This window comes from Mesoplodon bidens, assembly GCF_964165515.1.
Source record: "Mesoplodon bidens genome assembly, chromosome: 2".
In the NCBI taxonomy this organism is placed as follows: Eukaryota; Metazoa; Chordata; class Mammalia; order Artiodactyla; family Ziphiidae; genus Mesoplodon; species Mesoplodon bidens.
Genome location: NC_138177.1, coordinates 72,195,642 through 72,208,269, shown reverse-complemented (window position 1 = coordinate 72,208,269; position 12,628 = coordinate 72,195,642). Strand labels below are relative to the sequence as shown.

The 12,628-nt window shown below is 50.1% G+C and overlaps 2 protein-coding genes across 3 annotated transcripts; one reads left to right on the top strand and one right to left on the bottom strand.

Annotated features, from left to right (window-relative positions):
- Nucleotides 1-1,136: 1,136 nt before the first annotated feature.
- NAXE (NAD(P)HX epimerase) lies at nucleotides 1,137-3,951 on the top strand. Of its 2 annotated transcripts, XM_081255024.1 has the most exons (6): nucleotides 1,137-1,351; nucleotides 1,488-1,596; nucleotides 1,741-1,851; nucleotides 1,935-2,048; nucleotides 3,163-3,310; nucleotides 3,632-3,951. In XM_081255024.1, exons 1-6 carry the CDS (start codon nucleotides 1,170-1,172, stop codon nucleotides 3,832-3,834), a joined length of 867 nt encoding a protein of 288 aa, XP_081111150.1. In that variant the 5' UTR covers nucleotides 1,137-1,169; the 3' UTR covers nucleotides 3,835-3,951. The 2 variants fall into 2 exon arrangements, with proteins under 2 accessions (XP_081111150.1, XP_081111151.1); XM_081255025.1 differs by lacking the exons at nucleotides 3,163-3,310; nucleotides 3,632-3,951 and adding an exon at nucleotides 2,803-3,148.
- A 236-nt stretch (nucleotides 3,952-4,187) lies between these two features.
- Nucleotides 4,188-11,311, bottom strand: GPATCH4 (G-patch domain containing 4). Its single transcript, XM_081255010.1, has 8 exons — nucleotides 11,205-11,311; nucleotides 8,601-8,741; nucleotides 8,058-8,131; nucleotides 7,854-7,946; nucleotides 7,667-7,753; nucleotides 5,979-6,070; nucleotides 5,674-5,724; nucleotides 4,188-5,450 (listed from the first exon to the last, which is right to left on the bottom strand). The coding sequence occupies exons 2-8, from the start codon at nucleotides 8,677-8,679 to the stop codon at nucleotides 4,733-4,735; spliced, it is 1,194 nt and encodes a 397-aa protein (XP_081111136.1). The 5' UTR covers nucleotides 8,680-8,741; nucleotides 11,205-11,311; the 3' UTR covers nucleotides 4,188-4,732.
- Between the last annotated feature and the right edge of the window lie 1,317 nt (nucleotides 11,312-12,628).

Sequence of the window (12,628 nt, the reverse complement as noted above, 5' to 3'; positions counted from 1 at the left end):
ATAGATGAAGGCCAAGGGTACAACCCATAGGAGATGTTAAACCTCTTATAATGAAAAAGGAGACTATCAGAGGAGTAGTTAAAAGCAGGAGGGGTTCTTGTTTTCTCAGTGAACTAGCCGGGAATGGAATTCACGATACAGAAAAAGAATATACTAGCATAAAAACAAGACCTTCAATCCTGTAATAAACCATAATGGAAAACGGAAAAAAAAAAACCAAACACAAAAACCCAAGAGCTTCATTCCACCTGGATAATTATCTTTATCTTAGTGCCTTAATGTAACTGGTCTGTTATTCCCCATACTTCTCTCTTAACCCGGCAGGAGTGTGTTTGCATTCTTAAAAGCTCTTGGGTTACAAGTTTAGTCTTCCTCTCCAGGTTTTTCTTGAAATATTATCGTGACCTGGAGTCTAGGGTTTCAACTACATTTTTAATCTTGGCATACTCAACCTATTTAAGGTTTATAATTTTCTATTTCCACAGCTATTACCCGATAAAGAGGGATAAGTATTAGGTATAATTAGGGAAGTACAGCGTGCTCTCCTGGTAAACAGAGATAGGGGAAGCTAATTTGGTGGGGAGAGGGGTCCTAAGTTATATGAAATGCTTAGCAGTGTGAATAAGAACATTAATTTATTGAGCCCTATGTACCAGGCGCTGTCGACAGCTTTGCATGGATTACCACCCGATGAAGTATGTACTCGTATCCCCATTTTATAGACAGGAGACTGAAACCTGGAGAGCCAAGTTCACTCAGCCACTAAGTGGTAGGGGAGGAACCCGGGCTAACTGCTATGCTATACAGCTTCCTGAAAGAGCTACGAAAAACAAGAATTATTATCAAAGGGCGGTTGGAAGCAAAGCACTTCGGGTCATCTGTGAGGCAATATGAAAATGCTCCCACGAAGGGCTGGCATCTAGACAAGGCGCCCAGACGAGGTGGGGCCGGGGCGGGAGGGCAACCGGGGCGCGAGGGCAACCGGGGCGCTGGCGCGCACACCAACGCGCAGAGGAGCTGTGGAGTCCCACTACCGGTCCCGCCAGCCCCAGGACCAATTCCGTCAGAGGTGCGCGCGGCCCCGGCCTCTCGGGGGCGGGACGAGGGGCCGCGCATGCGCCGGGTGGGGCGGGGCGGGGCGGGCCGGGGGCGCGCGCTCTGAGAGCTGAATGTCTGGGCTGCGGGCGCTCCTGGGGCTCGGGCTGCTGGTTGCGGGCTCGCGCCTATCGCTCCTCAGAGCCCAGGCCGGCGCCTGTCGCGCGGGAGCCACCTGGTGGGGGCCGCAGCGGCTGATCTCGGGTGGCCGCGGGGACTCAGAGGTCATGGCGAGCTCAGCAGTGAAGTACCTGAGGTTGGACGGGCACGTGCTCTCTGGGCGGGCACGCGGGACTTGGGTGGAAGCCCCCCCCCAGGGGCGGGACCTGGGCCGCGCCGCCTGCGCGACGGATCACCTGAGGGGCGGGGACTCAGGCTGTGGGTTTCCTCAGCCAGGAGGAGGCCCAGGCCGTGGACCAGGAGCTGTTTAACGAGTACCAGTTCAGCGTGGACCAACTTATGGAGCTGGCCGGGCTGAGCTGTGCCACAGCCATTGCCAAGGTCAGTGGCACAACTCTCCACCTAAGGGGCAGTCACTGTGCAAGCCACCTGGCCCAGGCACAATGAAGTGGGAGGGACGGCCAGACCGAGACTGGGCTGTCACTGTCCAAAGCCCTTCTGAATCCCCTTTGACTCTGCCTTCAGGCATATCCTCCCACGTCCTTGTCCAGGAGCCCCCCTACTGTCCTGGTCATCTGTGGCCCCGGGAATAATGGAGGAGATGGCCTGGTTTGTGCTCGACACCTCAAACTCTTTGTGAGTATGTGGGGAAGGGCTGTCGGGGAGAGTATGAGGTTTCCAGGACCTGGGCTTGAATCACCCCTTTCCTTTCCTCATAGGGCTACCAGCCAACCATCTATTATCCTAAAAGGCCTAACAAGCCACTCTTCACTGCACTGGTGACCCAGTGCCAGAAAATGGACATCCCTTTCCTTGATGAAATGCCCCCAGAGGTAGGTGGTTCCAGTTCACTGCCCTCCTCAGTACTGCTGTGTTCTGCTCTTCCCTCACTTTTCCAGACTGAGCTCATTTGCTTATCTTCCTCTCTAGAGGATTAACTCTTAGAGGGCAGGGATAGTGCCTGACACAGAAGATGCCTAAAGCATGCTATCTGAATGGAAGTGGTGTAAGAGCGTTCTCCATAAGGCGTGCTCCATGAGTTCCCAACACTACCTTCTCTTCAGCTTCATTTCCCCTTCATTTCCCCTGGTCACTTTTTTAAAATTTTTTATTTATTTATTTTTGGCTGCATTGGGTCTTCGTTGCCGTGCGCGAGCTTTCTCTAGTTGCGGCGAGTGGGGGCTACTCTGCGTTGCGGTGAGCGGGCTTCTCGTTGCAGAGCACGGGTTCTAGGCGCGTGGGCTTCAGTAGTTGTGGCTCGTGGACTCTAGAGCGCAGCCTCAGTAGTTGTGGGGCACAGGCTTAGTTGCTCCACGGCATGTGGGATCTTCCCGGACCAGGGCTCGAACCCGTGTCCCCTACATTGGCAGGCGGATTCTTAACCACTGCGCCACCAGGGAAGCCCCACTCCTGTAACTCTGCAGCCAGTTCCTCTTCGCCTAGCTTGCAGTAGACACATCATCTGCATCTCTTGGGAGCTGAAGTGACTGCCTCATCCTAAACCCTTTCTTCAGATGCTTCAGATCTTGGATTTAGGAGTGGGAAACTTGAGAACTTCTTTTTAAAATTCCTTAATACATTTTACAGATGAAGAGACTGAGATGCAAGAGAAGGGAAGTGATTTGTCCAAAGTCACAGAACCAGATCACGGCAGAGCCAAGACCAGAACCTGTCCCTCCTGACTCCAAGTCTCAGGCTGTCCTACACTGTAGCCTCCCCAATGGTTGGCAGGCACTCAGAACAGAAAATGTGACTGGACTCAGCTTGGCCTCAATCAGTGACCCACTTGCACTTAACTCTAGGCCTCAGAATGCCATCTGAATGAGATAAAATTATATTTGTGCCTATGTGAATGGTCTGTGGGTACAAAGGACAGCCCTCTCCTGTTAAGGGTTCTTTGTGCAGCTGCCGGCTCTGACATCCTTTCCTTCTTCTGCTCTACCACAGCCCCTGCTGATTGATGAACTATATGAGCTGGTGGTGGATGCCATCTTTGGCTTCAGCTTCAAGGGTGATGTTCGGGAGCCATTCCGCAGCATCCTCAGTGTCCTGAATGGACTCACTGTGCCTATTGCCAGCATCGACATTCCCTCAGGTGCTGGGACCAAGGAGGTTGGGGGGATTGGGGCCCTGCCCTGCCTTGAGGTAGGTACTAGGAGTCCTGGTTCCTGACTCAAGGTTCAGACCAAGTGTAGAGGTGCATACCACAGCCAAAGTAGGGCTGGGGAGCAAAGAGTTCAGGAATGCCCTTTACAGTGACCGTCAGAGACCACAGCCCAGGAGTACATGAACACGATTTCCTCAGGTGGGGACCCAGGGGGCTTCCCACTCTTTTAGGACTAGACTAGAGCAAGGTGTGGACGGGGACTGGACATCTGGTCTCTTCCGCTGTTTCTGAATACCACCTTCTTTTCAGGATGGGATGTGGAGAAGGGAAACTCTGGAGGGATCCAGCCAGACTTGCTCATCTCCCTGACAGCACCCAAAAAGTCTGCAAGCCAGTTTACTGGTCGCTACCACTACCTGGGGGGTCGTTTCGTGCCTCCTGCTCTGGAAAAGAAGTACCAGCTGAACCTGCCACCCTACCCTGACACCGAGTGTGTCTATCGTCTGCAGTGAGGGAAGGCGGGCGGGCGTTCTTCCCAGTAGATTTAGTTCCTCTCTCCCAGAACTGTGGAGTCCTGGGAGCTCTTCTGGCAATAAAGGTTAAGAGATGGCCGGAGCCAGAGAGCAACACTGGAGATGTGGTGCCCTCTCTCTGGGGGAACAATAGGCAAGAGGGGTTGCTATGACATTTGGGGGCAATGACAATTCACTTTCAGATGCTAAAAAAGGCTCCCAAGTGAGGTGTGCTGTCCTTTACACACACACAGTTCTTACCAGGGATGCAGACAGGGAGCTGGGTGAGGTTCTCTAAACTTTCTCCTTCCACTTAACAGCATAGCAAGACTACAGGAAGTTAACAGAAGGAATTTCTTCAGAGGCCTCCAAGGAAGCTAACTTGTATTCAGGACCTTCTCAGGCTGAGAATGAAGATGATGGTCAGGACTTACATATAGGCTAGGAGACCAAGCTGATGTTTATTCAATTTGGTATAGTTAGAAACTGGCAACCTATGGGCTGAATTTGCATGTCTTTCTTAGCCTTCACGAAATTAAAAAATCAGTACATTTCCCATAGGTCTACATTTTCAGCTTCTTTTAGCCAAGATGCCCCTTCAGAGGCTGTCTGCATTCCCGTTCCCACAGCCCCCAGCATCCTTGTCCCTTAGCTGCCCGGGCCCTGCAGGTGCTTGAGTTCACCATCTCTGGGTTAGATGCTGTAAGGGGGAATGTGCCTGCTCCCTCAAGTCAGACACGGCACTACTGCTCTCCTCTCAGTGGACTACTGTTCCAGAGCTGTTTCCTCCTTGGGAGGGACTCCTCACTGAGAGGGTACACAAGACCTGCACCAACTCGGGTCCCTGAGGCTTCAACTCCTGAAGAGGAATCGATTGGGCTGCATCTTGACCTGGGCTTCAGTTTCTCTTCTTCTGTTTCTTCTTTTTTGCTCTCTGGTCAGTGTGGACTCCAGGTCTTTCCTCCTCTGGTTGCTTCTGCTGCTTCTTACCTCTGCCACTTGAGCCCGTGTATGCCTTGCTCTCTGCTGTCCTAGTCCTGCCATCTTCCTCCTCCCCTTCATCCCTTACATGCAAGACGTCCTCCTCCTCCTGACGCCGCTGTCTTTTCTTCTTGCTTCTCCGACTTTTCTGATCACTGCATGATCTGCTTTCTGCTTCTCTGGTCCCACCATCTACAACAGCCTCCTCCATGTTCAAGTCTTCTTCCTCATGATGCCTCCTCTTCTTCCTTTTCCTGAGGGACTGATCAGTTTGTTCTCTGTTTTTCAATTCCCCAAGACCACTTGTTGCTGTGGTCTCTTCTTCCTTATGCCTTACAGCTGTTCCCTCTCTCTCATCTGTGACACTTTCTTCTTGATGCCGCCTTTTCTTCTTCTTGCTTTTCCTGACACTCTGGTCAGTGTGTTCTGGGTACTCTTCTGCATTCCTTTCAGTTGCCGTGGTCTCTTCCTCCTCTTTCTGCTTCCTTTTCTTTTTCTTTTTTTGTGGGGGCTTGCTCTCAGACTGCAGTTGAGGGACCCCAGGGTCCTGGCCTTTGAGACAAGCCAGGAAGGCCTGCTCCTGGGCCTCTAACCGAGCAAGCTTAGCCTTCATCGTGATCCCAAGACGGGCAGCCCTGAAATAGATGGGGCCCAAGTCAGAGGGACGGTATTGAGGAAAATAGGCCTAATCTCTGAGACTGCAGGGAAAGTTCGTAAGGGAGGAGCTGCCTATCTTCAGGCAGCTTCAGAAATACGCAGAGAATAGGAATCACTTTCTCTGGGGTGAAAAGAGTGGCACAGGGGTGGGCTTGTGATGGGGAGAAAAGAAGGGAGCCCAAGAAGCTAACTGCTACTTACTTGTGTGCTGTTCGCCCCTCACAGGCTTGGAGCATCATCTCATCAGTCAGACTGTTGGGGAAGGGTAGGAATCAGGAATTACAAACAGATCTGGTGGAAAGGCTTGACCTCCTCCCCTCTAAAACATTCCTTCAGCACTGAGTTCCTATTCAGGACCTGGCACTTTTCTAGGTGTAGGGGATACAAAGATGAGTACAACACATTTCCACCCTGAAGAAGCCCACAGTCAAGCATTACATTTGGTCCTTTCTTTTGAGATTGGAAGGCATCTCCCACATGCCCCTGGGACTAAAAAGAAGTCTCACATCTTTGGAGGCTTGGACCCCTGGCTGTCATCATCACTGCAGCTTTCCAAGTCCTTGTCTGGCTTCTCCCCACTTGAAGTCAGTGTGGCCGTCTAGAAGGAGGAATCATGGGGGTGGACAAGGCCCACTCAGCACCACCACCATTGCTCTTCCCTCCTGGAAAGGGAAGAGCAGTGGTGCCACTGCCACCCTGAACAGCCACTGGCACAAATTTGTCAGCCCCCAACATCGCTCCTTGCAGCCCCACACAAGAGATGTGCCAAACTGCATACATCAACTTGGGCAGGAGATGGGCTGCGGTTGGGGGCGGGTGGGGTGGGGGCAGTCCTGGCCTCCCTGGCTCACAGCCAGCTAGTGGGCAGAACAGGAAGGGAGGAAGAAGTGCTTTGGGTCATCAGGTCTTCACAGTGGGACAAGTGCCCCCTGGCGGTCATCCCATGGTGCCAGTAACGGACAATAAAGATGCTACTTTTCATGCCCCTCCCCCCATACCTATGCACAGTACTTTAACCAGGTTAAGAACCTACTTTGGGCTAAGAGGTTGGGGATAGAGTGGAATAAGGATGAGATGGTTCCAGCCCAGATGGAATCTACATGGTTGAGGGGTAAAGGAATATGGCAGAACAGAAAATGATGATTAAAGTGTTGTCTGTGCTAGAGGAAGGGTACCTGACTCAGGCTTCAGGGTTTGGGGAATAGTTTCTACAAGGAGCTGAGCCCTGGAAGACAAGAAAAAGGTCAGCAGGTAAAGGGGCAAAGGAAGCAGAATGTCCCAGGCAGAGGGAATAGCATGTGCAAAAACTTGAAAGTGAAAAAACATGGTACCTTGAAAAGATTCAGAGTCCATCTGGCTAAAGTGTGGAGGTCCTGAGAGGTGGCGAGAAACAGGCTAAGAAAGAAGGCAGGGACAAGGCATGAAGGGCCATGTGAGCCAGTCTGACACATCTGGACTGTGTCATCCTAGGTCAAGGAGAAGCCAGTGACAGAATGAAATCTGTGTTTTCCAGAGAACACTGGATGCTTTGTGGAGGATGAACTAATCGCGGTGGGGACTGAGACTAGAGTGAGGAGCCTAGTTATGAGGCTGTGAAAGAAATGAGGCAAGAGAGGATGATGGTCTGAACTGGGGCAGAAGATGGCCACAGAGATGAATGGGAAGGATTTGCTAGATAATACATAGAGCCCTTAAGGACATAATAGAGGATCGTTAAATGTTAGCTCCCTTCTATTGGCGGGCTAGAAAAGGGGAGTCTGAACACCTGGGTTCTAGTCCTGTCTGCCATTACTAGCCAACTGGGGGCTCTTCAGCGAGCCACTTTCCCCCCTTTGGGCCACATCTGCAAAATAAAGACAATGGGTCAGATGATCCCGCAGGTCTCCTCTGACTTGTAAGTCCTCTGAATTAGACATCCCCTCCCTGCCCTGCTTTGACAGCCCCTGACTGTGCCCCACGCCCCACTCCCCGTTGCTGCCCCCTCAGCAGATGGCAGGGATCCATTCAACCTGAAGATTTCAATTCTTGCTGAGGGTCTGGGCAGTCTAGGTAAGCAACAGCAAGGTTGGTCACAGGATCCCACTGTTAGGACAGTCCTGAGAATAGGTAGGGTGTACAAGGCAATTGTTCAGGCCCCAGGGGGGACCAGTGAAGGAAAAAAAGGATGGGCCCTCGCACCCCCAGCCTCTAATACCTTCACAAACTTCTGATACAGCAAGTTGGGCTTGGCATGATCATGACGGGTGGTCTCCTTAGACAGGCACCTTATCTGTACGCCATCCTGTGGGGGAATATCCGTGAGTGGGTGACATGCCATGTCTCCCTCACCCCCACATGTCCCAGGCCCTCATGGTTCATTTGCCTACTATTAGAGCTTATACCTGCCCAGTTTTCACTACCAAGCTGGCTGCAGTCTTGTTGAAGAGATCATTCCACCAGTAGTTTGTGAACTCTTTAGCAGGGTCGTGTCCCACCTGTCAGAGGAAGAAGTATGAACTCAGGACCTGTCATTCCCCTCCCTCCCCCTAACCTCAAGGGCCCCCTCTCCCATCCACACTGACCTCCCTCAGCCTGCCCAGTCTTACCCCATGAGTGTCCTGCTTCAGCGTTACCCTGAGGGCCTGGGTGATGCCATTCTCCTTCCGGCCCAGGCCTTTGCCTGCAAACACAGTGAATGATTTGGCTTATTCCACTCCTGCCCCAAGCCCTCACAAGACACCCCCAGCACATGCCACTCCTTGCCATTCCACATACCTAACTTCGGGCATGCTCCGTCCATCTTGGAAGCCCTCCCAGTTGCACTCTTTCTAGCACCTCTCCATGCAGTCCTCCCATCTTTGAGCCCAAATTATCTTTCCTTCATAATTCTCTCAGGACAGAAGTCGTGTCTCTTCCTCCCCCTCCCAGTCCTCCGAAACACTTCTTTCTCACTATCCACCATCATATTTCTTCCCTTCTTCCCTTTTCTGGAAATGTCAGCGATTTTCTTCTGCAAATTTCCCTTTAAACTAACTTTCCTCCTCCAGTTGAATGGACTACATAGGGGTTAATCCAGGATGATGCCTCTTCCCTGGGCAGAGGGTAGTGAGGGAGTTGGGGGGATGTGAAAGGGGCCCCATGGGAATCACCTCGAGTCCATCCATGCTTTAGCAGCTGCTCCTCAGCAAACTTCATCCCACGACTCTTGACCTCTGGGGTGACACTCATGGTGAGAAAAGAGTCACTGTGCTCAGGCCCTCACCAGAGAAGAGAAGAGGTCACTATCTTCCCTTCAAGAGGAAAAAAAGAAAGTGCCCAAATCATCCATCAAATCCATCCTGACTGCTCTTGTAAGAATTCTTTCTTGAAGCTGGAGCAGAGACAGAGGAAAGAGGCCTGGTCCTTGGGGAGCTCCCTGTCTGACCACTGAGAGGTCAATGTCAACATGCTGAAAGCCAAGGAGACCTGGTATTAATAATAACACCCAAATGTATGGAGAACTCCCTACACGCCAGGCTGTGCTAAGATTTTACATGGATCATTTCGCGTACTCTTCCCAGCCCGGGAAGATTTCCTGAACTTTACATTCAAGAAAGTATTACATCTCTGTTTTACAAATGAGGAAACTAAAGCCTAAAGAGGTTAGGTGACTTGCTCAAGGTCACACAGCTGATACATGTAGAACTCAAACCCAGGCAGCTTGTCTGCAGAGTCCCCACTCTTTACCACTACCTGATAACATCTCCCACGATTTATTACCACGTAAAAACAAAGCAAGGAGGAGCTTGTTAACCTGAGTTATAAGACAACAGTACTTAACAGAGACCATATCCTATACCTGTGCCCCAGCATTTACACTTTCCTCTCAATGTGAAGGCTACATGCCTCTTCCCCACTGTCTTTCAGTTCTGTTGGAGCACCCCTTTTGAAACTCTCCAGCTTAGGAAGGGCGCTCTTATTGACCATTTAAAGCGTAACAGAGGGGTTACACATATTGCTATACTGTCTCATTTAATCCTGACAGTCCTGTGAGATACACCGTATCCTTATTTCACAAAGGGTTTTTTGCCTGGGGTTACACAGCTGGTAAGAGATGGAGCTGGAATATGAGCTCAGCTTGCCTGACTCCAGAGTGGCCCACTTTCTATCACATTCCCAACTACAGTCATCCGTCAGTATCAGCGGGGGATTTGTTCCAGGACCTGCTGTGGATAGCAAAACCCATGGATGCTCAAGTCCCATACTTAGCCTTCCGCATCCCAGGATTCAACTAACCACTGATTATGTAGTACTGTAATATTTACTGAAAAAATCCACATGTAAGTGGACCCATGCAGTTCAAATCTGTGTTGTTTGTCAACTGTAGTTGCATTTGTTTAGAGTCGTTCAGGTGTTCCTCATTTTGGACTCCACAATGGCACTGTCCAACTTATATACCAAATTTGCCTCTGAAACGGTTAAGATGGCTTATTACACAAGACATTCAAAACTAAGACTATCACTGCTGACTTGAGTCACTAAAGTTAACTTGTACTAAGATAATTTATTACAGGCATTGCAGACCATTTTAAAAGCTGATTAATGGCACTCCTGGAGTAACCCTCTGGCCTCCCCAAGGGACAACTCCAAAGGCTAAAACTTTCAGTTGTGTTTAAGAATGTCTAGTGAGTATGCTAATAAAAAAAAAAGTCAGACACATCAAGTCACCCCTCCTAAACATTACATATTAGGCTTAACAACGATGACCTGTCTGGTTAGGTATGGAGAGTAGCAAATTTAGGATGAATCACATTTCTGTTCACATTTCTACTGTGAAGGATGATTACTTGAAAACCTAATTGACACATTGAGAGTCCCAACAGAAAAGCACTGAGTGAAGAAATGGCCCTATCTTGCTTCTTGATAATGCAAGAGAAGTAAAATTCAAACACTGAGGCCTCTGAGGCCACCTCAAACCTCTGCTTCTTCTCAGAAGTTATTTCTAATCTACTGGCCCCCAGATTTCAATAACAACAAGAACCAACACATGCATTTACTCAATGCCAGCCTGCTGCTAATTGCTGCACACACATTATCTCATTTAATCCTCCCAACAGTCCTATTAGGAGGTTTTTTTTTTTTTTTTTTTTTGTAATTGACAAATGGCGCTGAGAAGTTTAGTTACTTGTCCAAATCAAACAGCTGGCAAGTAGCGGATCCAGGATCTCAGGCATTCCAGAACTGGTGTTCTTACTCACTACATTGCTCAGTCTCATTGACGTTTGTACTTTACGCTGTAAAAAACTACCACTGCCTGTCCCTTGTCGCAGTAATTCGAAACTATACGCCCTGGTTTTATTACCCAACCCCGGTGTACTTAATGCAACTCCAAGAATCGAGAATGCGTTTAGCGTCATTCGTTGAACTGAGTGACATAGATGGTAATTGCTTTAACCGACCTAGAATGGATAACTAGACAGAAGCAACTAGATCCCAGGCTGTGCGCCGCAGTCTTTGTGAAGGCTTCTAGCACACTTTCAGGAACTGTTTTCTTTCCAGTCAACCTGAGTTTTCTGGATAAGGGGCCCAGGGCCACCTTTCTTACAGCGATTCCAAAGAACCGGCAACCCTTTCCCTAGGCCTCCTTCCTCTTGAGGTCTAAACTCCAGCCCTCCTCCCGCAGTTTCACTTGAGTAAAACTACTCTCCTGCTCTCACATTTGCTCCTGAGCCCGGGCTCTGACAGCCACCGTTCGGGGGACTGTAGGCTCTTACCATTAGTGCAAGGTCCCCTCCGCAGAAACATGTGCCAGATGTGATCTGTGCGCCGCCATCTTCCCAGAAGTGCCGTTTCGGTCGTTCTAGGCTGTCGAAACCATAGAGACGCACGCCGGAACCGAACTCTCGGTAGTCCCCGGAGGAACTGTGTTGTGCACGTTACAGAAGATCCGAAAGTGTTCTGTTTACTTCCTCCCTGCAGGTCTGAACATCCGTGGGACTTAAGTCCTATCCGGCTTTATTGGGATGCTGAGAACAGGTTTGGGTCCGACACTGACTAGTTCCAGGCACAAATATGAGGAAGGAAAACTTTAGGGGAAACCATCGAGAGTGGCCTGAGAGATTCGTGGAGGCAGAGAAGGAGGTGGCGCCTCTGAGGTGATTTGCGGGGATGAATACTCAGCCTGCAGGGACAGTTATTTATAAAATCCTAGAGATGAGAGATTTCAGTAGGTCCATCAAACACTTTTTTTTTTTTTTTTTTTTTTTTTGGCGGTACGCGGGCCTTTCACTGTTGTGGCCTCTCCCATTGCGAAGCACAGGCTCCGGATGCGCAGGCTCAGCAGCCATGGCTCACGGGCCCAGCCGCTCCGCGGCATGTGGGATCTTCCCGGACCGGGGCACGAACCCGCGTCCCCTGCATCGGCAGGCGGACTCTCAACCACTGCGCCACCAGGGAAGCCCATCAAACACTTTTTGACTCACCACTCTGTGCCAAGACCTGCCCCTTTTGGTACTGGTGATACAAAGATGCATAAGAGAGAGCCCTGACTTCGGGGTGCACCTAGTCTAGCCCAGGGAAAATCGGGACCTCGAGTGGGACTGGAGAGAGAGGGAGGATCCCGGAATCCATGCCAGGTTGAGGAGTTTGGACTTGCCTTTTAAGTATTAGGGTCCATTGAGCAGGGGAGGGAAAGAACATATTGCAAACAAATCAACAAGAGAGGCTGCACGTGCTCTCATCCCCACAAACTGTTCCTAGGCTTCACTGAGCCACCCAAGAACTAAAACCTGAAAAAAACAAAAAAACAAAACAAAAAAAACCCTTGTTTGCGTCCCTGTATCAGTATTTACGGTAACTTAGAGCCTGACCCACCCCCACCCCTACCCCTAAGGAACTTCAAAAAGAAAAAGTGCCGTTTCATAGTAAAGTTTTGTCATAATTGCTCAGTATGTCATACTCCCTCATCCCCATAGGATTTCTTTTTTTACATAAAATTAATTTTACTTTTAAAATATGCTACCTGGGAAGGAAAAATAAAGGAGGAATTCCCTGGCGGTCCAGCGGTTAGGACTCTACGCTTTCACTGCCAGGGGTCGGGTTCGATCCCTGGTCGAGGAACTAAGATGCAGCAAGCCAGAGCAGAGTGGAAAAAAAAAAAAAGAGAGAGAGAGAGAGAGAAAATTCCACAGATAGGTCT

Bases quoted from the DNA above. Each gene is read 5' to 3' on its own strand.
- NAXE (XM_081255024.1), top strand. From the start codon at position 1,170: ATGTCTGGGCTGCGGGCGCTCCTGGGGCTCGGGCTGCTGGTTGCGGGC. The intron at 1,852-1,934 runs GTGAGTATGTGG...CTTTCCTCATAG, and splicing joins CTCGACACCTCAAACTCTTT to GGCTACCAGCCAACCATCTA. The intron at 2,049-3,162 runs GTAGGTGGTTCC...GCTCTACCACAG, and splicing joins TTGATGAAATGCCCCCAGAG to CCCCTGCTGATTGATGAACT.
- GPATCH4 (XM_081255010.1), bottom strand. From the start codon at position 8,679: ATGAGTGTCACCCCAGAGGTCAAGAGTCGTGGGATGAAGTTTGCTGAG. The intron at 8,132-8,600 runs GTGATTCCCATG...CTGTGTTTGCAG, and splicing joins AAAGCATGGATGGACTCGAG to GCAAAGGCCTGGGCCGGAAG. The intron at 7,754-7,853 runs GTATAAGCTCTA...ATTCCCCCACAG, and splicing joins TGGTAGTGAAAACTGGGCAG to GATGGCGTACAGATAAGGTG.